This window comes from Antechinus flavipes, chromosome 1 (genome assembly GCF_016432865.1).
Source record: "Antechinus flavipes isolate AdamAnt ecotype Samford, QLD, Australia chromosome 1, AdamAnt_v2, whole genome shotgun sequence".
Taxonomy (NCBI): Eukaryota; Metazoa; Chordata; class Mammalia; order Dasyuromorphia; family Dasyuridae; genus Antechinus; species Antechinus flavipes.
This window is the reverse complement of record NC_067398.1, coordinates 720,982,227-721,004,578: the sequence shown is the minus strand read 5'-3', so window position 1 is coordinate 721,004,578 and position 22,352 is coordinate 720,982,227. Positions and strand designations below refer to the sequence as shown.

Below are 22,352 nucleotides of genomic sequence, written 5' to 3'. Positions count from 1 at the left end.
TCTTTTCTCCCCAGAACTTACACCGCTGGGCACAAAGCAGGTGCTTGTTCCTATGCCCAAAGGGCTAAAAAGACTGCATACGCTTTGATCCAGCAGTGTCACTATTGGGTTTGTATCCCCAAGAAATCATCAAAAGGGGGAAAGAACCCGCCTGCACAAAAATCTTTCTAGCAGCTCTCTTTGTGGTGGCAAAGAATTAGACATTGAGGGGATGCCCATCAATTGGGAACAAGTAAGCAAATTGTGCTATACGAATGTGATGGAATACTATTGTTCTATAGGAAGCATTGGGAGGGAGAGCCAAGATGGCAGCGTGAAGGCAGAAACTCACCCAACATGTCCCCCAAATTGCTCCAAATTCCTTCAAATAATGACTAAACACGTTTTAGAGCATCAGAACATTCCAAAAGACAAGAGTAGAACATTTTCCAGAGGAAGACAATTTAGAAGGTCAGCAGAAACGGTCTCACACACCAGGATTAGAGTCCAGCACACAATCCCAGTTCTGGCCCCAGCCCCAACACTAGCAAAGCACACCAGGTCTCACAGCTACAGCGGAGCAGGGACATTCTTAATAGCAGGGTAGAAAAGAGGGCTTGTGGCCAGAAAGAATCTCTGAAAACAGCTTGGGACAGTGCACCCTCTACCCTGAAAAAGAGCCCTACTTAAACAAAGATTTAAAAGCCAAGCAATAGGCTAGGAAAATGAGTTGACAAAAAAAAATGTCTAACCATAGGAAGTTACTTTGGTGACAAGGAAGATGAAAACACATAGAAGATAACAGAGTTGAAGCTCCTACATCCAAAACATCCAAGAAATTTAAGAATTGGTCTCAGATTATGGAAAAGCTCAAAAGGGATTGTGAAAATCAAGAGATAAAAAAGAAAAATTAGGAAAAGAATTCAGAATGGCGCAAAAGGAAATACAAAAAGGAGAAGAATGCCATTAATACAAAATTTGGCCAAATGGGAAAAGAGGTACAAAAGCTCACTGAGGAAAATCATTCCTTAAAAATTGGAATTGATTATAAGAATTCAACCCTCCAATTGATAAATGGTCAAAGGATATGAAGACAATTTTCACATGAAGAAATTGAAACCATTTCTAGTCATATGAAAAAGTGCTCTAAATCAGTATTGATCAGAGCAATGCAATTAAGACAACTTCGAGATACCACTACACACCTTTCAGATTGGCTAAAATGACAGGAAAAGATGACACATGTTGGAGGAGATGCAGGAAAACTGGGACACTGGTACATTGTGGGCGGGAACTGATCCAACCATTCTGAAGAGGAATTTGGAACGATGCCCAAAGGGCTATCAAAATGGCATACCCTTTGATCCAGCAGTGTCTCTACTGAGCCTGTGTCCCAAAAAGATCCTAAAGGAAGGAAAGGGACCCACATGTGCAAAAATGTTTGTGGCAGCCCTCTTTGTAGTGGCAGGAAACTGGAGACTAAGTGGATGCCCATCAGCTGGAGAATGTCTGAATAAGTTAATAGTATATGAATGTCATGGAATGTTATTCTATAAGACATAATCAGCAGGATGATTTAAGAGACCCCTGGAGAGACAGGAACTGATGATCAGCAGGATGATTTCAGAGACAGCAATATTTTACGATGATAAATTCTGATGGACATGACACTTTCCAACAGTGAGATGATTGATGCCAGTTCCAATGATCTCCACCTGGAGAGAGGACTGTGGGAACTGACTATAGATCACAACATACTATTTTCATTCTTTCTGTTGTTTGCTTGCATTTTGTTTTATCATTTTTCTCTTTTTGAACTGACTATTCTTGTGCAGCAAGATAATTGTATAAATATGTATGCCTGTATTAGATTTAACATATTTTTACCATATTTAATATATATTGGATTTCTTGCCATCTAGTGGAGGGAAGAGGGAAAATTGAACACAAGCTTTTGTAGGGGTCAATATCCATGCATATGATTTGAAAATAAAAAGCTTTAATAAAAAAATTAGAATTGAGCAAATGGAAAATAATGACTTGATAAGAAATCAAGATATAATAAAGCAAAAGAAAAAAATCAAAAATAGAAAAAAAAGTGAAATATCTCATTGGAAAAACAACTGACCTGGAGGAGAAATAATTTTAAAATTGTTGGTCTATCTGAAAGTAATGATCAAAAAGAGAGCCTGGACATCATCATTCTTTCTTTCTTTTTTATTACTATAAGCTTTTTATTGACAAAACATATGCATGGGTAATTTTTCAACTTTGACCCTTGCAAAAACTTCTGTTCCAACTTTTTCTCCTTTCCTCCACCTCCTCCCCTAGATGGCAGGCAGTCCCATACATGTTAAATATGTTAAAGTATATGTTAAATACAATATATGTGTATATATTTATACACTTCTCTTGTTGCACAAGAAAAAATCAGATTTAGAAAGAAGGTAAAAATAACCTGGAAAAACAAAAATGCAACCAAACATTAATAGAAAGAGTGTAAATGCTATGTTGTGGTCCACACTCATTTCCCAGTGTTCTTTTTCTGATTCTGTTCATCACTGATTTGGATCCTCTCATTGCCAAAGATATTCACTTCTATCAGAATTGATCCTCATATGTTATTGTTGTTGAAGTGTATAATGATCTCCTGGTTCTGCTCTTTTCACTCAGTGATTCAGTTCATGTAAGTCTCTCCAAGCCTCTCTGTATTCATCCTGCTGATCATTTCTTACAGAAAAATAATATTCCATAACATTCATATATCACAATTTACTCAACCATTCTCCAATTGATGGGCACTGGATATCATCTTTCAAGAAATTATAAAAGAAAACTGCCCTCATATTCTAGAACCAGAGGGTAAAATAGAAATCAAAAGATTCCACTGATTACATCATGAAAAAAATTCCAAAATAAAAACTCCCAGGAATATTATAGCCAAGTTCTGGAACTTCCAGGTCAAGAAGAAACTATTACAAGCATCCAGAAAAGAAAGTAGAGCCACAATCAAAATAACACAAGATTTAGCAGCTTCTACATTAAAGGACCAGAAAGCTTGGAATATGATATTCTAGAAAGCAGTGGAGCTAGGATTACAACCAAGAATCATCTACCCAATATCTGATAACTGAATGATAATTGAATATCATTTTTCAGGGAAAAAGATGGAAATTCAATGAAATAAAGGATTTTCAAGCATTTGTGGTAAAAAGGTCAGAGCTGAATAGAAAATTTGATTTTCAAATACAGAATTCAAATGCAGAAGCATAAAGAGATGATCAGGAAAGGGATATCATAAGGGACTTAATAAGGTTTATCTGTTAACATTCCTACATGGGAGGAGAATATTTGTAACTCATTAGAACTTTTTCATTATTATTGTAGTTTGAAAGAAAACATTGTAGTTATTGTAGTTTGAAGTATATATGATATGAGAGCATAGATATGAGTTGAATATGAAGGGATAATATCTTTAAAAATAATGAAATTAAGGGGTGAGAAAGAAATGTATTGAGATAAAGGGAAAGGGAGAAGTGGAATGGTATGTTATTTGCCATAAAAAAAAAGAGAGAATAAAAAACAAATTTTATACTGGAAGGCAAGAGGAGAAAGAGAGGTGAGTGAGTGAACCTTAGTCTTATCAGAATTGGCCTAAAGAGGAAATAATATACACATTCAATGTGGAAATAGAAATCTCTCTTATCCTGAAGGAAAATAGAAGGGGAATAAGATAGGGGAAAAGGGGAGGAGGAAGGGTGATAAAAGAGACAGCAGCATATTAGGGGAGAAATTGGTCAGTAGCAAACACTTTTGAGGACGAACAGGGTAAAAGGAGAGAGAGAGAGAATAGAATAAATGAGGGGAAATAGTTAACAATAGTAATTGGAAAAAGAATTTTAAAGCAAGTTCCTCTGAGGAGGCCTTATTTCTCAAATATAGAAGGAACTGAGTCAAATTTATAAAAAATAAGAGCCGTGCCCCAATTGATAAATGATCAAAAGCTATGATCTATGCCCAAAGGACTATAATTTCATGCCTATCCTTTGATCTAACAATACCTCTACTAGACATGAATATGAAAAGAGAATTAAAAAAAAAAAGGAATAGGACTTATATGTGTAGAGGGTCAGTCAGTGGGGAAACTCTGGGTAAGGTATAAGACCCTTCAGCCCAGAGGGAACCTGCTGACAATAATTGGTTCGGCTCCTCATCTCCCCCAAGGGCTCTCAGCCTTCCTGAGAAGTCAGGGGGCGGTGACAACCTGTGTGGCAATTGAAGCAGAGTGATACCAGTTGACAAACTATGTATAATAGCAAGTTGTTTATGTGGTCCTGTGTGCTCAGGATTGCTTTTGTTATATTCTATAAAGGGGAAAGTCCTTGCAATAAATGGACTCCATTTTTCCACCCTCCTCAGGAGTCCCGCCTCATCACTTCTCCACTAGGAAGATATATTTTAATCACCCCAGTGTGGGGGCTCTAGAAAGCAGGACATAACATAACATATATGTACAAAAATATTTGTTTCAGCTCTCCTCAGGGCAAAAAAATGGAAATCGAGGTGATACCCATCAATTGGGGAATAGCTGAATAAATTGTGGTATGTGATATTGATGAAATATTATTGTTCTATGAGAAATGACGAGCAGGATGCTCTCAGAAAAAAATATCTGGAAAGTTGCTTATGAACGCAATCAAAGTGAAATGTACTATATACAAAGTAATACAATGTTCTTGGATGAACAGCTGTAAAAGACATTCTCAGCAGTACGTGATTCATGACTGTGCTGAAGGTCTTACGATGAAAAAGCCAATCCATATCAGAGAAGAACCTGTGTCTGAATATAGATTGAAACACTTTTTTTTTCTCTGTTTAGAGGATTTTTAAAAATTAGGGTGGGAGATGTATAGTTTTTTTACAACATGACTTTTATGGAAATGTTTCGCATTCATTCGCAATTTTTTAATAGGGACTGGGGTGGGATAAGGGAGAGAAATCTGGAACTCAAACATTTTTTAAAAAACAAGAAAAACTTGATTTGTTTTAAAAATAACTGGGGGGAGGGATATTAAATAAATTTAAAATAAATGATGAGCAGATGCCAGAAAATCCTGGAAAGACTTACATGAATTGATGCTGAGTGAAAGGAGAAGTAACCAAGAGAACACTACACACAGTAACAGCAACATTGTAGGATGATCAACTTTTACTTTGCTCTTCTCAACAATGCAATGATCCAAGACAATTCTAAAAGAGTCACGATGGAAAATACTAGCCACGTCCAGAGAAAGAATTATGGAGTCTGAATGTAGATCAAAGCAGACTATTTTCATTTTTTTGGTTGTATTTTCTTCCTCACGCTTTTCCCCCTTTGTTCTGCTTCTTCTTTCACAATGTGACTAATGTGGGAATATTTTTGATGTGATCGTACATGTATAACTTTTATCAGATTGCTTTCTGAGGAGGGGGAAGGGAAGGGAGGGAAAAAATGGAAATCAAAATCTTATAAAAGCAAATGTCAAAAATTAATAAATTAAAAAAGAAGGGGAGAGGACCCACATATACAAATATTTATACCAGCTCTTTTTGAGGTAGCAAAGACTTGGAATTGAGGGGAAGTACCTCAGGTGGGGAATGGCTGAACAAATTATGGCATTTGATGATTGTGATGAAATACTGTTTTGCTGTAGAGATAAGAAAGGGTAATGGATTCAGGAAAAACCTGAGACAACTTATATGAGGTGATACAAAGTGAAATGAGCAGAACCAGGACATTCTACATTGTGTAATAAGAACATTATGATCATGATCGGCAGATTAGAGACGTGACTACTCTGACCAATACAGTGATCCACCACAAATCCAAAGGATCCATGTTGAAAAATACTTCTGCCTCCAGAGAGAGCGCTGATGAGCATAGATTGAAGCAGATATTTTTTCACTTTATTTTGTTGGGTGTTTTTTGGTGCAACATTGCCAATATGAAAATATTTTGCATGGCTTCATGTATAAAACTGGCATTTCATTGCTTGCTTTCTCAAAAGGCAACAGGAGAGAATTTGGAACTAAAATTATAAAATAAACATTAAAAATATTTAAAAAAAATTTTTTAATGCAAGCTTGTTCCCCTTCATGTATCAGGTCTCACCCTGTAAGGAATTCACCGGGTCTCTTTTAGAAAGATGCTCGATGTACAACTCGGCTCAGGAATAGCAGGGCTATTTATTGACACAAAAGAAAAGCCCACAGAAAATTCATCAATGTGCATTAATACTTCAAATATTAATACCTCATGATCCCTATTAGGCTTTCCCAGAAGACTATACTTCCAGTATCAAGCTGCAAAATACTGTAGGACTACTGAGCAGGCCAATTTCCCTTTTACTTCAGACCCAGAGTCTCTTATGGCAAGCCAGCTAAGACTGGGGTTCGACCTCCTGAGAGTGCCATCTCCTCCAGCAAATTATTTCAGAGACTACCTCCTGCTGAGCGAGCCGCAGGAGCTCTTCGGTTCACAAGGTGGCTGCCAAGGCTAGGAAGCACCATCTCGGGATCACTGCTCTTCACCCCTGGGAAAGAAAGGCAGAGCGGAGCAGGTGGCCAGAGCCTGGGCTGGGGCCTCCTCTTATTGGGACACCTCGGCTGCTGCTGCTGGCAGGAAGCCCCCTCGCTCCCGACGAGTCCCCTTCGGCACCACAGAAACCAGGGCTGTGCTCCTTTTAAGCAGCTGGAGCGGGCAGGTCTTCCTCAAAGAGAAACAGGCTCACAGATCTAGTGCTTCGAGGGACCTTTGAGGTCGCCAAGATCACCAGAGAGCTCCCTGAGACAGGGAGGGTTTGCTCCTCTCCTCCCTCTCCCATCCTCCCCACATACACTTAACAGAGAAGGCCCCAAGTCGGGCAGAGAGGGCCCCACCTGGGCGCGGGCTCTCTCCACCACCACCCAGGCCTCCCTGGGACATTTTCAGAGTTCCCCTCACATCTTGCTGCAGGGAGCAAGAACAAGGGGAAGCCCCTGCCCTCTCTGAAGCCCAGGAAGAAATACGGGCTTTCATGGGCAAATGACAGGCAGTGGGTTCCATGGAGAGCTTTATTCATTCTTGAGTTCAGAGTGATAAAGGGACGTCATTGAGGGGCACTCCTGGGAGAATCCAAGCTCTTGCTGTCACAGTCACTCTCTGGATCCTCCTGGGGCCTCTGCACTGGCTGGAACTTGAGCAGCACAGGAGGGGTGAAGACGGAGGCGTTCCCCACTGTTGTGGTCGAGCTCTCAGGATCGGTGGTGGGATTCAGGCCGGAGGACCTGCTCAGAGAAGGGCTCCCGGTTAGCAGGGGCCCAGGCCCCGAGGGCAGAGAAGCTTCACCTGGAGGGGGAGGGGGGCACAAGGCGGGGGGAGGCCGCGGCCTCCAGGGTCCCTTAGGCGCCGGGCACTCTGGCCTCTTACCGAGGGCCTCTCTCTGCTGGGCCCGCCCCCTGAGGTGGGCTTACCAGGGAAAGCCAGAGCACTGGAGCTTGTGGGCAGGAGTTCCAGAGAGCCGGGAAGAGTGAAAACCACCAGGATTGAGCACCAGGGGAGTCAGATCAACCATTCTGTTGAAAGACAAAAGACTAGGGAAGGGAGGTAGACTCAGCTATCCAGGCTGGCCAGGAGCCCCCTCCCCCACTCCTTGCTGGCTGCCTTCTCCTAACTGTCCCAACAAGGGAATTAGACCCCAAGACGTTGCTCTGACTTCCGACATCCCCGTTCCAAGGCCCCTCCGGCAGGGGGCAGTATTAAGCAAGCCCACGGCCGGGGAGAGCCCGGGCCAGGTCGGACGCAGCGCGGGTCTCTCCCTGACCACGGGGAAGGGCGACGCCGCCTCGGGGGGGCCTTGCCGGAGCGCGCCCGGGACGGGAACGAGGCGGCGAACAAACGCCTCGGCATTCGCGGTCCCGGTCCCTCGGGGCCGCCCCCGCGGACTCTGTTCCCGCCGGTCAAGGTGGAGCCGAAATGTCCCAGGGCGGGCTCTACGTCAACCCTGCGCGTGCGTGGCGCCACCTGGAGGTAGCCGGTGTTAAGGCAACACTAGCGCAGAGACCGGATGGAGCCTGGCTCTCAGATTAATAAACGAAAATCGCGAAGCAAATCTTTCCTCCTGGCTCGTGCACATTCACACTGATTCATATTCTCAGTATCCACTGGAGCTGGACTCCCACCCCCTCCCAGCCCTGCCATCCCCTGTTCTAAGCTCCCTCCCAGCCCTGACATCCCCTGTTCTAAGCTCCCCCCCAGCCCTGACATCCCCTGTTCTAAGCTCCCTCCCAGCCCTGCCATCCCCTGTTCTAAGCTCCCTTCCAGCCCTGCCATCCCCTGTTCTAAGCTCCCTCCCGGCCCTGACATCCCCTGTTCTAAGCTCCCTCCCAGCCCTGACATCCCCTGTTCTAAGCTCCCCCCCAGCCCTGACATCCCCTGTTCTAAGCTCCCTCCCAGCCCTGACACCCCCTGTTCTAAGCTCCCTCCCAGCTCTGATATCCCCTGTTCTAAGCTCCATCCCAGCTCTGACCTCCCCTGTTCTAAGCTCCCTCCCAGCCCTGCCATCCCCTGTTCTAAGCTCCCTCCCAGCCCTGACATCCCCTGTTCTAAGCTCCCTCCCAGCCCTGACATCCCCTGTTCTAAGCTCCCTCCCAGCCCTGACATCCCCTGTTCTAAGCTCCATCCCAGCTCTGACATCCCCTGTTCTAAGCTCCCTCTCAGCTCTGACATCCCCTGTTCTAAGCTCCCTCCCAGCCCTGCCATCCCCTGTTCTAAGCTCCCTCCCAGCCCTGCCATCCCCTGTTCTAAGCTCCCTCCCAGCCCTGCCATCCCCTGTTCCAAGGCCCCTCCCAGCCCTGACATCCCCTGTTCTAAGTTCCCTCCCAGCTCTGATATCCCCTGTTCCAAGGCCCCTCCCAGCTCTGACACCCCCTGTTCTAAGCTCCCTCCCAGCCCTGACATCCCCTGTTCTAAGCTCCCCCCCAGTCCTGACATCCCCTGTTCTAAGCTCCCTCCCAGCCCTGACATCCCCTGTTCTAAGCTCCCCCCCAGTCCTGACATCCCCTGTTCTAAGCTCCCCCCCAGCCCTGACATCCCCTGTTCCAAGGCCCCTCTCAGCTCTGACATCCTATGTGCTCAGATCCCTGTTAATGCTGACATTTCTTACTCTAAAGTTCCACCTCGCTCTGACCTTCTCTGTTCTCAGGCTTCTCCTCACTCCCATGTTAGTTCGGTTTGGTCCAGAAGTGCTAGTTCCCCAGACTCTCCCCTCCACCTCAGAACTAGTTCCCCCTGTTCCTTGGCTCTTTCCAGGGTCCTGGGCTCCCCCCATGCCTCTACCTCTTAGGTGCTGATGACAGTCCTGTCCAGTTTAGCTGCATGACCTTCACTTCAGAGGTTGGACCAGCCAATGTCTCTGTCTGTTGGAAACAAAAGAGATTTCCTGACCTTTCTGGGCCTTCTAGCGGTATTGGTTATTTGACTGGATTGTTCAGAACAGTGATTCTGCCTGAGCAGTTTCATTGAACAAGAAAGGAAGAAAGGAGAAACAAAATGGAAGTTAAGAAAGTTCACGTTAAAGGGGGCAGTGATGCAGAGACAGCTGGGTCACTGGGACACTGGAGGCACAGCCTCTTCTGCCACTGACTTGCTTCTCCTTTCTCTCTGGGCTTGTTTCATATGAAAAAGTGGAGTGATGGGCTCCATGGCCATTCGAGTTCCAGAAGGAAAAAAAAATCTACATTCACTCTCCATAGTTTTCTCTCTGGACGTGGATGACGTTTTCCATCCAAAGTTTATTGGGATTGCCTTGGATCAATGAACTGCTAAGAAGCAGCAGTCTATTATAGTTGATCATTGCACAATCTTGCTGTTGCCATGTACATTTTCCTGCTTTTGCGTGCTTCACTCAGCATCAGTCCATGTATATCTAAACCTTTCTAAAACCAGTTTGTTCATCATTTGTAGAAGAATAACATTTTCTTACTTTCATATACCATAACTCACTTAGTCACTCCCCAACTGATGGGCATTTTCCTTGCCGTCACAAAAAGAACTACTACAAACATTTTTGCACATGTGGGATCCTTTTCCCTCTTCTATGATCTTTGGGATATAGACCCAGTCATGGCACTGCTGGATCAAAGGGTATGCACAGTTTGATAGCTCTTCAAATTGCTCTCTAGATCATTTCACAACTCCACCCATAATGTATGTGTCCTAGTTTTCCCACATTTATCATTATCTTTTCCTGTCATCTTAGCCAATCTGATAGGTGTGAGGTAGTACCTCAGAGTTGTTTTAATTTGCATTTTTCTAATCAATAATGATTATAGATGGTTTTGCTTTCTTCATCTAAAAATTATCTGTTCATATCCTTTGATCATTTATCAATGGGGGAAATAGTGACCCTTTAATCCACTAAGACTCCCCCCCACCCATGCCATTTTCAGCTGGTATGGTCATCTCTTCCCTCATGGTGCATATATTTGTGCAGTTGGTCTTTTTGGACCCAAATGCAGGTCTTTTGCACTTTATACCTATCACGGGTAATCTTAATACATATGTCTGACTGCCAAGAACTTTATGGATTGTTATTCTGTCCCTGGCAAGAATAAAAGCAGAGAATAGCAGAAACAAACCTGCTCATCGGAGAGAGGAGGAAAAGGACCAAAGACTCTGGGCATGAATGTGACTGGAATGACTGGCTGGTTGGAAGTGGTTGTGACAACTGGTGATCGGGACAAGACACTACCCCCTGTGGAAGGGGAATGATCTAGTCTGTAAGTCCCCCTCTTCCTTCTCTTCTGCCTTGCATCTGTGATAAGACAACCACTTAGAGTTAGCATGTTTGTTTTCTGAAAGAGGTGCCCAGAGCTAACCTTCCGCTTCAGCCCTGGGGCCCTCTAGATTTACAGGCTTCTAGAATAAACTGGAGGGAGTCTCTGAGGTAACAGAATCTCAACTTTTGAGTTCTAAAACCAACTATTCTTGAGAAGAAATCCTCAATCAATGATTTTCTACCACTACCTGAAGACTTAAGGCAAAGAGAAACTACCTACCACCCAAGACAACCCATTCTAACTTTGGAATAGCTCCCATGCTGAAGAAGGTCATCCTTAGGATGACACAGTTCCTTGAAACTTCTGCTTACTGCTCCTGGTTTGCCTTTAAGGTAAACCTCTCTTCCATCATTTACCAGGGTCCTGTGTACACCCCAAAGGATCACAGAATCTCTAATAGGAAGGGACCTTGGAGACTCTGGTTTGGCCTATGTGTCATTTGAAAGTGGGTGGCCTTAGTTTAGCTCTGAAGACTTCTTCCTTTGCATAGGAACCCACATTGACCTAGGGAAGAGCCTATTCCTTTGCGGGCAGTCCTGATTTTCTCTTTCCTTAAGGACTTATCTACTTCACCGTCTTCTGTCCACCACACCTAGTTTTTGCCATATAGGCTCATCCCTCTTTCATCTGACAAGCCCTTAAAAACCTGTCAGTGTTGGTCTTTTCATTCTTCGTCAAGAATTTTAAGTGGGTGAGAAAACTTTTGGCATAGAGTGCTTGTCTAAATGGTGTTAAGTCTTGAATTTGATAGATGGCTTTGAATTTTCAATCTGCCACTAAACCTCAAAAGAATCTCAGCTTGCTTACCTGGGATTCCCAGGAAGAACAAGCTAATTGTACAAGAATCTTGAAGGAGTTTGCAAGTCTCGAAGAATGGCAGAAAAGTGAATTAGGATGAACAAATGCTGGGAGAGTGTCAATTTTTTGAATCCTGGGAATACAGACTAACAATTTAATAAAATGGGACTGGTTTTCACAGGATTTTTACAATTGGGATCATGGTTTTTCATCCCACCTCTTGACCTACAAGGTAGCCCTTCCCCAACATCGTTGATCTGGCAAAGATCACTTCTTGAAAAGTCAGTTTATATTACAGGTAACAAAGTTAGCATCAGCCTTTGTCCAACTTCCTTCTCCTGGGTCAGTGGTTATCTCCAGGGGCAACTTCCACCTTCTGAGTTGATTCTTCCATCTACCTCCTCCTTGCTGATCAACAGATAAGACTCGCAAGTTAAAGCAGGCTTACAAATTGCCCTGAAGCAACAATCCTAATTACTGTTCAAAGTGCTCTCAAATAGTGGTGTGATTTATACAGGTCAAAGCATGAGGGATTTCTGCTCCAGAGACAGGGCTCAAAACATTGCTCCAAAAATTGTGCTAAGTGCGGGAGATACTAAATAAATTATCGGACTCCAAATCACTTTCAGAATCAGATACAAAATCCTATTTGCTATTCAAATTCAAAATTCAAAACTCTTCCTAACCTGCCCTCCTACACCTACACAGTCTTCTTATGCCTTATACCCTACAACACGTCTGCAACCCAACAACATTGGCATGTCTGTTTCATGAATAAGATACTCCATGTCCTGAGTTCATGCATTTTCATTGGTTGTCTCTGAGATATTCTTCCTACTGAGCTTTAACTTCTGGCTTCCTTTTATTTTCAGCTAAAATTCCACTACTGTGACAAGGCTTTTTAAATTCTGTAACTGATTGCGGAGATCGCAAAATTATGATTTATCTTCAGCAAAGTTTTGATTTGTATATTTCATTTATATACCTGGGCTCCACTTAAAAATTTCTGGGGCAGAAAGAGGTCATAAATAGAAAAAGTTTTAGAGGCCGTGTTTTGTGGGAAACTTCTTCCAATTGTCCTTAATTATATGATCTTCCTTCTGTTTAATCATTTGAATTTATCTCATATATGGTTTGTGCATAGTTTTTATGTTGTCTCCTCCATTAGACTGTAAATTCCTTTGGAGTAGGGACTTTTACTTTTATCTCCATTACTTAGAACAAGGCCTGGTACTCAGTTGTCACTTAATACATGTTTATTGGCTGATAGAAAAAAAATTAAGTTCTTGCCTTCAAGAAGCTGACATTCTAATAGAAATATATGTGCATTAATAGGGCCACAAAAGATCTGTACAAAGTAAATGGAAGGTAACCTTAGAAGAGAAATCATTAGCAGCTGTGTGGCCTTCCAAAAATGGCCTATGAGCTGAAATTCAAGGAAAGCGGAGATTCTAAAAGACTAAGATTGAAAAAGAAGAGCACTGTGGGCAAATGAAACAGACTCTGGAGGAAGGCACACTCTGAGAGGAACAAGGATGGCTGGAGCAGAATGAAAAGAGGAGTCCTGGGAGAAAACTGTATAGGTAGGAAGACTGGAGTTGGTTTCTCATTCAAACTTAGGGTAATCCACTACTGATTTTGGGGGGTTTGACAAACTGCCCTACCAACAATGCAGATCTCCTTTCATCCTGCTCTAGCTCCCACCTTCTCCTAAATTAGTGTCACAGGCCTCCTCCAAAGCTACCTCAAGTTCTCTGGATGGGGAGAAGTGTCCAAGGTAAAAAGCAGAGACACTTGGCAGCTTGCAGCCAGATTGGGGAAAGAATGCCAAGAATACGAAAAAATTCTTCTTCCTCTCTTACTCCCATTTACACAGGGATGGTCTTCACAGCTGCTCCTTAAGGCAAAGGGAGGATCACCACTGGTTTTCAAAGTAACAATCTGATATTTGGAGGGTGAAATCACTGTTCAAGGTTATTTATATTTCAGAGGAGGCTGAGAGAATTTCGACATGGGCTTTCTTCTCAGGAATGTAGAGCTTAGCCCATTCAAGTATGCTCATCAAGTGGCATCTAGGGCGAGCCGGTGCTCACACCACTGGGCCTTTTGAAATCAAGATAATCTGTGTTCAAATTCAACCTCAGACACTTACAAATGGGGTCACCACTTCTCTTCTGCCTGCCTCAGTTTCCTCAACTGTAAAATGAGGGTAATAGCACCTGCCTTCTAGAGTTGTTGCAAATCACTTAGCATAGGGCCTGACACTCAAGATGCACTTAACGAATGACTGTTCCCTTGTCTATGCCTTTACATAAGTTCTCTGTTAGGTGTCCATCCTCCTTGCTAAGAGGCTTCCTCGAGGGTCTCTTGTCTTGACATGACTAGTCATGGACCACATGAGGCATCCACCAGCCTAATTATTCTTCCATTTTCCCATGTGACTGGCCCAGCTCTTTTAGGACATCTTTTTTGATGCTTCTTGGCCACTTGGGCTCTCCACTGGTAGAGAACCATGCCATTCATACATTTCTCTATTACCTTTGGGGGATGAGGAGGGAATTTACAATCTTCCTTCTTAGAGACTGTAGTATTTCCTGAGTCAGAGACCCAGAGCTTCATCAGAAGAAACTGAAGCTAGCGAATCATGATGTCACTGAAAATACTACAAATGGGAAAATTTTCAGGAGCCACTGCAACTGCCACACTGATCTTGAAAACCAATGTCCTTGTCACTTTTATTCCATCAAAGAGATTTTTTTGAAATGTTATTACTGATGCTTTCACTACATCTTTGTCCCTTCCCAAAGATACCCCCACCCCCATATGGCCTTCCTTTGTAACAGAATAGAATTAACAAGAGTGGCTAGAGTACAGCACAACAAAACACACACACACAGACACAGTGAGCACCCTCCCCAGACTGTCAATGTTGGGATACAGGAGCCACCTGCCAGTGCTTGTTGGAGGTCTAACTCAGCCCTGTAGAATAGGTCTCTTCATGTGAGAGGATGATGATGATACAAGGAGACTGACAGGCAGTTGCATTGTCTGACCTTTCTCCTCTTCCCTCTGCCTCCAATTTATTTCGTTCCCAATCCACAAGGAACATCTGCGTAAACAAAGGCCGCTTTGCAACTCCTTCAAGCGTTATGATTCACAGCTGTGGAGGCTTTCGGAAGAGTTGACCTGCCCCTTCTTAAGCATGGTCCTTAACATGTCAAAGCCAAGCTGCTTCATTCTGTACTCCCCTCTCTTTCAAGAGAAGCCTGCTTCACCATTGGTTCCCCTCTGCAACTGATCACAGCACAGATCTCATTTCTATTGTAATTCAAGGTTTTTTTTTTTTCCTTTACTGTAGCCACTGTGCAATTGTTTTCCTGGGTTTGGTTCCTTCAAACAAGTGGACCCAGGTTGTACTTCACTCTTCAGTAGTCAATTTTTACAATGTGATCATCTTCCACCACAATTTGTTCTGCCACTTCCGAACCAATGAGCACTCTCTCTTTTTAAGTTTGGTCTTTCCACAAGAAGTATATACATATGTAAAGGGCTGAAACTCTTAAAATGTGTACTTGAATCAGATAACCGAGCACTTAAGGATAATTACCTATTGGACAATCCTTCTATTAGCATATGTTTGGAAAAATGGCTCTTCTCACTGTTCCGTGCTGGCTCCATGTTTGGTATATACAGACAATTGTAGGAAGGATTAGAGGGTGGTGTGAGACACGCCAGACTCACTTTTCAGTAGGATAATGAGAAAGGTTGGTGATGAGCCCGGGCAGTTTGTCTGTCTCCTTCACTTCTCCCTCTAAAACCAAGGACTTTTACTTATCCTGACTGCAGCTGTTCTTGAAGCCTCCAGGGAGCTAACCTGGACTTTACATATATGGGACCTCTTCTCTGTCTTGACCTCCTTGGTGTCAGCAGCATTTCTATGTCAGAAAGTATTTCCTGTCTAGTAAACTTTCTGATATACTTCTGAATTGTTTCCAGGAGGGATCAAACGATTCACAGCTTCATCAATGGTGTACTGGCTACACATATAATGTCCATGTTCCCTAACATTCTACAGCCTGCCAAGGAATCCTGGGAGTGACTTTTAGCCTCTAAAAAAGATCCCTCACTTCTGTTATAGGCTACATTAAATTATTCTCATGATCTTTCACTAGTTGGGATCCAGGACCTCAAATTTAACCTGCTCAGAGATACCCTATCAAACTAATTCAATAGAAATTATACAGCATGATGTGGCTTACGAAACACTTTCTATCATATTCAAGGAATCACGGAGAGGGATTGAGAAAGGGTTATTTAGTCCAACTGGTACTTCAATAGTAATACATTCCCTTCTATAGCATTCTTGGCAAGTACTGAAGTCAGGAAAAACAGCCAGGTTTTCTGAATCTGAACCTACTCTTTTCAGTACCCTAAACTTAAAAGTCCTGTGTATCCCTCTCTTTAAAGAAGTCATGAGTTTCCTGATCTGTAAGATGAAGGGTTGTAGATGACCTGACTTGTCTTCCAGCTCCCAAATTTACAATCCAGTGATCCTTATTGAACAATCCAGGTTGTCCATATTGAGGGTTTGCCAAAGCTGTTGCTCCCATTCAAAGGTGACTCTAGGGCACAGCAAGTCCCTTCAACGAGGCTGCCCAAACTCAGGAATTTGACTTAATTCAGACAGGAAAAAAAATAAAATCCCAGTGTCTGGAGAACATCAGGGAGAACTAATGGTCTTTTTGATGACATTATTGAGAGGCTGCTCAGAATCCCAAACACAAGAGAATTCTGGGAAGGACAAATTGTAGGTATGGTCTAGAGGAGGGAAGCCACAATAGTGAGGGGTGTCTTGAAATTATAATAGCAACTGACATTGATAAAAAAAAAAAACCCAAAAAAACTTTTTAACATTTCTGAATTAAGATATTAATTATCTCATCTAAACCACAGAAGGGTTCCAATGATGCAGCCTGAGGCACAGGTGAAAGAAATAGGGCTATTTAGTGGGGAGATAGGGGAGGTATGACTGCTTCCTTTAAATAGAGAGGTGTCACCTGATTAACCCGGGTCTGTTTAACTCCAAAAGGCTAATCTAGGAGGGGTCAAAGCAATTGCATCAATAAAAGGCTAATGTCCTTACACCGAGAGCTATCCCAAAGTGGAATGAGCTTGGGGTGCCGGGGAGGGAGGGTCCTAGTAGGTCCCTATTGCTCTTCAAGGCAGGCCAGAGGACACCAGATGGGACCCTCAAGTCCCTCCCGAACAAGAAAGTCTACATTTCTGGGTCATTCCTAAGGCCTCTCCCAGCTCTGACCTCCTGCATCAGAACTCTGCGACCCCAAGGTGAAGGAGGGAAGGGGAGCCCGCAGCCAGGCTCCCCCAGCCTCCAGGCACCATCACCTTGGGCATAGTTGTTTAATTTCTGCATCCTCTTCTTCAGATGTTCCAGCCTCTGCTGAAGCTCCAAAGCCCCCACGGTATTGTAGTGATTGAGGTCTCCCTGGAGGGCTTGGAAGAACCTGCCCTGGGCCAGCAGGGAGGAGATAAGGGGGGGTGGGGTGAGCAAGGCTGATAGTAGGGGGAGGGACCCCATGACCCCGTCCCCCCCCCATCCCCTGGGCTCTGGGATCCTCAGGTTCCCACCTCCCTCTCCGTTCTCTGGGAATTAAGGAGGGTCTGGGTCGTTAGTGGGGGGAGGAGGTCCCAGGCCCCGCCCCCTCCCCGTCCTTTTGGCTGGGAGGGGGGTCGGGGCCGATAGTTGGGGTTTGGAGGCCCCAGGCCCCGGCCCCCCGCCCCTCCTCCCGGCGGTGGGCGCCCGCACGCCCACCGTGAGGTAGGAGATAAGGCCTCGTCGCTCGCGCTCCTCCTGCTTCCATTTGCGCACAACACGCTCCCCCAGCGCCGGGTTGCGCTCCATGTGACGGAAGAGGCGGCGCAGGGAGCGCTCAGTGTACGATACGGCCTGTCGCTCGAAGGCTTCCTCCGAGATGAGCTCGCAGAACGAGAAGGTCAGGGGGTGCTCCCAGTCGAACTCGTCCAGGACCTCCATGCCCGCCCTGCAGCGACACGCATGCGCGCCGCCGGCCCGGGGCTCAGATACGGGGCGGGCCCGAGGGGCGGGGCCTGCGCCCGGGAGAGGGGCGGGGCCGGGGGGCGGGGCCGCCGGAGAGGGACGGGGCGGAGGAGGAGGGCGCGGGGCGGACCCGAGGGGTGGGGGGCGGTGGCAGCGCGGGCGGGGACGGGCCGAAGGTCGGGGGCGGGGGCAGCAGGGGCAGGGCCGGTCCCAGGGGCGGAGGCAGCAACGAGAAGGGCCGGGTTCCCAGGGGTAGGGGCGAGGGGGCTGCGGGCCCCGAGGCCGCGCCCAGCGGCGGGGGCAGCATGGAGAAGGGCCGGGGCCGGCAGGGGGTCACGGGCCGGAGCGGCCCCGAGGGCCGGGGCGAGGGCGGCGGGGAGGAGGCCGAGGACGTGACCGAGGGCGGTGGCGGCGACGGCAGCAGCAACGAGGCCGTGGACAGCTGGGTGGAGCGGGCCGGGGGCGGGGCAAGCAGGGCCTGGGCACCGCGCAGCGGGGGCGAGAAGAAAGCCAACAGCCCGGCCGACGGCGAGGCGGGGCGCAGCAGGGCGGGCGAGTGAGCGCGGCGGCTGCGCGGGGACGGCGGGGGCGAGGGCAGCAGGGGCGGGGCCGCCAGGAAGGGCGGAGCCAGCAGGCCCGAAGGTCGCCCGAACAGACTCGGGGGCGCCAGCGCCGGTGACAGGGCCAGCGAGGAGGACGGCGAACGGGACGGGGCGGGCGAGGGCGGCCGAGGGGCGGGCAGGGCAGGGGTGAAGGTCAGCGAGGACGGGGAGAGCGAGGCCTGGGCGAAGGTCAGCGTGGAGGGGGACAGTGAGGCCGGGGCGAAGGTCAGCGTGGACGAGGAGGGGCTGACTGTGGTAGAGTCCGGGGCCGGCACCACTATCGTGGGGACCAGGGCCTGCGCCGACGAACAGGACAGGAGCGGGGCGGAGCGCAGGGGGGGCGGACCGAAAGACAGCGAGGCCGGAGTGAAGGATAGCGTAGAGGGGGACAACGAGGCCGGGGCGAAGGCCAGAGTGGATGGGGACAGCGCGGCCGGGGCGAAGGATAGCGTGGACGGGGACAACGCGGCCGGAGCGAAGGATAGCGTGGACGGGGCCAGGGTGGCCGGGGCGAGTGTCAGCGTGGACGGAGACAGCGCGGCCGGGGCGAAAGATAGCGTGGACGGGGACAGGGTGGCCGGGGCGAAGGCCAGCGTGGACGGGGACAGGGTGGCCCGCGTGAAGGTCAGGGATGGGGAGGACGCGTGCCGGGGGGATGACGACGTGGGCACGAAGGTAAGAGTGGAGGGGGAGAAGGTGGCAGGGGTGAAGGCTGGGGAGGAGGGGGGGGACAAGGGGGACGGGGAGAAGCGAGAGAACCCCGGGGAGAGGTGGGAGGAGAGGGAAGGGGAGGGGAGCCCTTGCGGGGAGGAGGAGGGCGGGAAGGGGAGGAAGGGCGGGGCCACCATGAGGAGGGACGGGAGGGGAGGAGGGGGCGGGGCTCTCTCCTCACGGAGAGATCTGGAGGGAGGGGAAGGGGCGGGGCTTCTGGTGGACGCTTCGTTCTTGGAGGGGGAGGGAGGAAGGGCGGGGTGGGTGTGAGGGGAAAAGAGCTCGAGAAAGAACAGAGAAGGGGCGGGGCCTCTCCCCGGGAGGGGCGGGGCTCTTATGGAGGGAAGAGGGGCGGGGCCTTTCGAGAGGGAGGGGAGAGCGCAAGAGAAGAAAGAACAGAGGAAGGCGGGGCTTCTGAGGAAGGGCGGGGCCTCTCGATGGGGGAGGGGAGGGGAGGGAAGGAGAGGGGCTGGGGGCGGGGCCTTTCTTATTCTAGGTTAGGGAGGAAAGGAGATGCAGGGGCCAGGTCTCCTCAGTCTTGGCAGCGGACAAGAGAGGAAGAGGAGGGAAGGGTCAGGGGGCGGGGCCCCTTCTCTGAGGCCCGCACGCACCGGCTCGGGCACCCACTGCAGCAGGGGAGGCCTGTGTTTCCACGGAGACTGTCACGGCCTGAATCACCTCCTAGTTGAGGGTCCCTGAAGTCCCCCTCGGGGCTCCAGCCAATCCCGCTCGAGTACCTGCTCATGTGATGGCTCGGGCCCAATCAGGGCTCGGGACGACCACGAGACAATGCCCCAGGGTCTGGGCTCGCGTTCTCGCCCCGCCTCTCCCGTGGGGCGGGGCCTCGGGGGCGGGTCCCTGGGGAAGGAGGGGCGGGGCTCGGGGAAATTCTTGTAGACGCACTACCTGGAGGTTCGAACGGGCCGGAGGAAGCCAGTGTCCTGCCTTCCCGGAGCTTACGACTCACCAAGCCCACCCAAAGCCGGCCGTGACCCAAGCCGCCGTTGTCAAAGGAGCCCGTGAGGCCTGGGGAGGGAAGGAAGCCTGGAGTTCCCTCGCCAAAGAAGGCGGCTCTGCCCCGAGAACGGCGCGGGTCCCTCCTGGCTGCCTATGGAGAAAGCCAGGCGGGACCCGTGCGTGCTGGGGCCTTCCTTCGGAGAGCGCCTTGCACGTGGTCAGAGTGCGCGGTGCATGTGCAGAGTGGGCCCTCAGAGCGCGCGTTCTCTGGCGCTGCCTTCTAGTATCTCCTCCCTGTCCCAATGCTCCCCAGTCCCAAGCTCCCCCTCACTTCCCGAGCCCCTGGAGAGACTTGTGCAGCTCCTCTGCCGGCTGGGACTCCGTTGCTGCCCTTCTCCCCGTCCTCTTTGCCTCTCTAGGTTTTTGTGACCTTCCCCCCTCCGATTCTCCTCCTGCCTGTCCGTGACCCGGCGTCCTGTCCGTCGCCCCGAGGGCTCCTGTCCGGGTCTGTGGGACCGCTCTCCCAGCCGTGCAGTGTTGGACAGGTTCCACCTTGGGCTCTCTTCTCCCAGCCTTTCTTAAGTGCCCGGCGCTCACTGAAGCCAGCTGGGTATCTCGCCTCTCGTTGCACACATCCCATCACTTGCCAAGTCTGAATGACTTTATGCACGCGTCTCACGGCGACCCCCCAGTTCAGACCTAGTGAGCTTGAAGAGGTGAGAGATGAGAGCTCCTCCCCTCGGATAAGAGATCAGCCTCCATTGTCTTCTTTTTCTTGATCATTTTCCATTTATGGTGCAATTCAGTAGTTTGCCTTTGACCGAGTTCTCCTGGAGAGCAAAGATTGCCTCGTGCATTTGCATTCTCCGAGCTTAGTGCCGTCCCTGGTGCTTAGTCTTTACTGCTTGCCTGCCTCCCTAAGGAGCTGAGAAAGATTTTAGTGGATGACGGAAGGGACACAGTGACGCAATCGCCGTGGTCCCATTAATGGTTATTGACTCCAAATGAATAGTAATGACCATATGGTCACCCTAACAACTATAGAAACTTAGGACCCTGCAGCATGCTTCCTGCTTGGAGAGGGATCATAGGTTCAAAATGAGGCATTCCTTTTCAGGTCTGGCCACTGATTTGTTGGACTAAACTTATGGGTTACAAGGGAACATTTTTTAAAAATCTTATTAACTATTTTTCCAAATACATGCAAAAATAGTTTTCAAAGTTCATCTTTACAAAAACCTTGTGTTTCAAAATTTTCTTCCTAAACCCCAATAGATGACAAGCAATCCAATATAGATCAAATCTGTGCAATTCTTCTAAACAATTTCATATTCATCATCCTGTGCAAGAAAAATCAGATCAAAAGGTGAAAGAAAAAAAAAGGTGAATATATTATACTTTGATTCACATTCAGTCTCCATAGTTCTCTCTCTATATGCAGATGGCTCTCTCATCACAAGTCTATTGGAAGTGCCTTGAGTCAACTCATTGTTGAAACCCGCCAAGTCAGTTACAGTTGATCAGCAAACAATCTTGCTGTTGGCTGTGCACAATGCTCTCTTGGTTCTGCTCACTTCACTCAGCGTTGGTTCATGTAAGTCTTTCCAGGCTTTTCTGAAATCAGCCTGCTCATCATTTCGTCTAGAACAATAATATTTCAGTACATTCATATATCATAGCTCATTCAGCCATTCCCCAACTCATGGACATCCACTTAATTTTCAATTCCCAAGAGAACATTATTATCGGGTGGGGTGGGTTGGGGAGGAAAGGAAGGGGACTGATCTATATGAAACTGAAAAATAAATACTTAGTAAGATATTTTAAACATCTAGAAAACAGGAGAATTCAGAAAGGGACACAAGCAAGTGCAGCTACCACCCTAAATTTTAACATACAGTTTTTAAAAATTGCAGGCAATAAAGATTTCACAGCTTCGTTATGGGAATTTTTGATTTCCTTTTATTCCTCTTGCATTTTTTTTGGTTAATATTTATCTCATCTAAGCAAAACCAGTCCCAAGGGATATAAAAATTTACTTACAGCCTTAAACTATCCTTAGATAAGAAGCCAGAGGAAGAATCGCAACTGTTCCTGAGTCCTTGGAGACATGTAAAACATCCTTATGAAACTTCTAATTTAAGCTATAAACTGACTCAGTTTCTCTATAGAGTTTGTTTGATGAGCTTTGTTTCCTTAGCTTATATATGAGGTTATGACTACTTAACTTTGTTCAACTTTTATGACATTGAAGGAAGTATAGATTTACGTCTGTCTTCTCTCTGACTTTATGACTGAAAAGTAGTGGACAAGATTTCTGTAGGCAAAAGCTGATTACCATTAAGCTGATGGAGTTTTACCCCGAAGAAGGC

The 22,352-nt window shown here is 47.2% G+C and overlaps 1 protein-coding gene and 1 long non-coding RNA gene across 3 annotated transcripts; one reads left to right on the top strand and one right to left on the bottom strand.

The window, feature by feature from the left end:
• Positions 1–6,185: 6,185 nt before the first annotated feature.
• On the bottom strand, positions 6,186–19,834 carry LOC127545790 (uncharacterized). Of its 2 annotated transcripts, none has more exons than XM_051973282.1 (7): positions 19,635–19,834; positions 17,465–17,693; positions 17,038–17,161; positions 10,636–10,811; positions 9,335–9,414; positions 7,471–7,590; positions 6,186–7,284 (listed from the first exon to the last, which is right to left on the bottom strand). In XM_051973282.1, exons 1-7 carry the CDS (start codon positions 19,766–19,768, stop codon positions 7,107–7,109), a joined length of 1,041 nt encoding a protein of 346 aa, XP_051829242.1. In that variant the 5' UTR covers positions 19,769–19,834; the 3' UTR covers positions 6,186–7,106. The 2 variants fall into 2 exon arrangements, with proteins under 2 accessions (XP_051829242.1, XP_051829243.1); XM_051973283.1 differs by having other exon boundaries at positions 7,471–7,572; positions 19,635–19,830.
• Positions 19,835–19,933: 99 nt separating this feature from the next.
• On the top strand, positions 19,934–22,148 carry LOC127545791 (uncharacterized). Its single transcript, XR_007949836.1, has 2 exons — positions 19,934–20,696; positions 21,422–22,148. It is a non-coding gene; the product is annotated as an uncharacterized LOC127545791 (long non-coding RNA).
• The last annotated feature ends 204 nt before the right edge of the window (positions 22,149–22,352 follow it).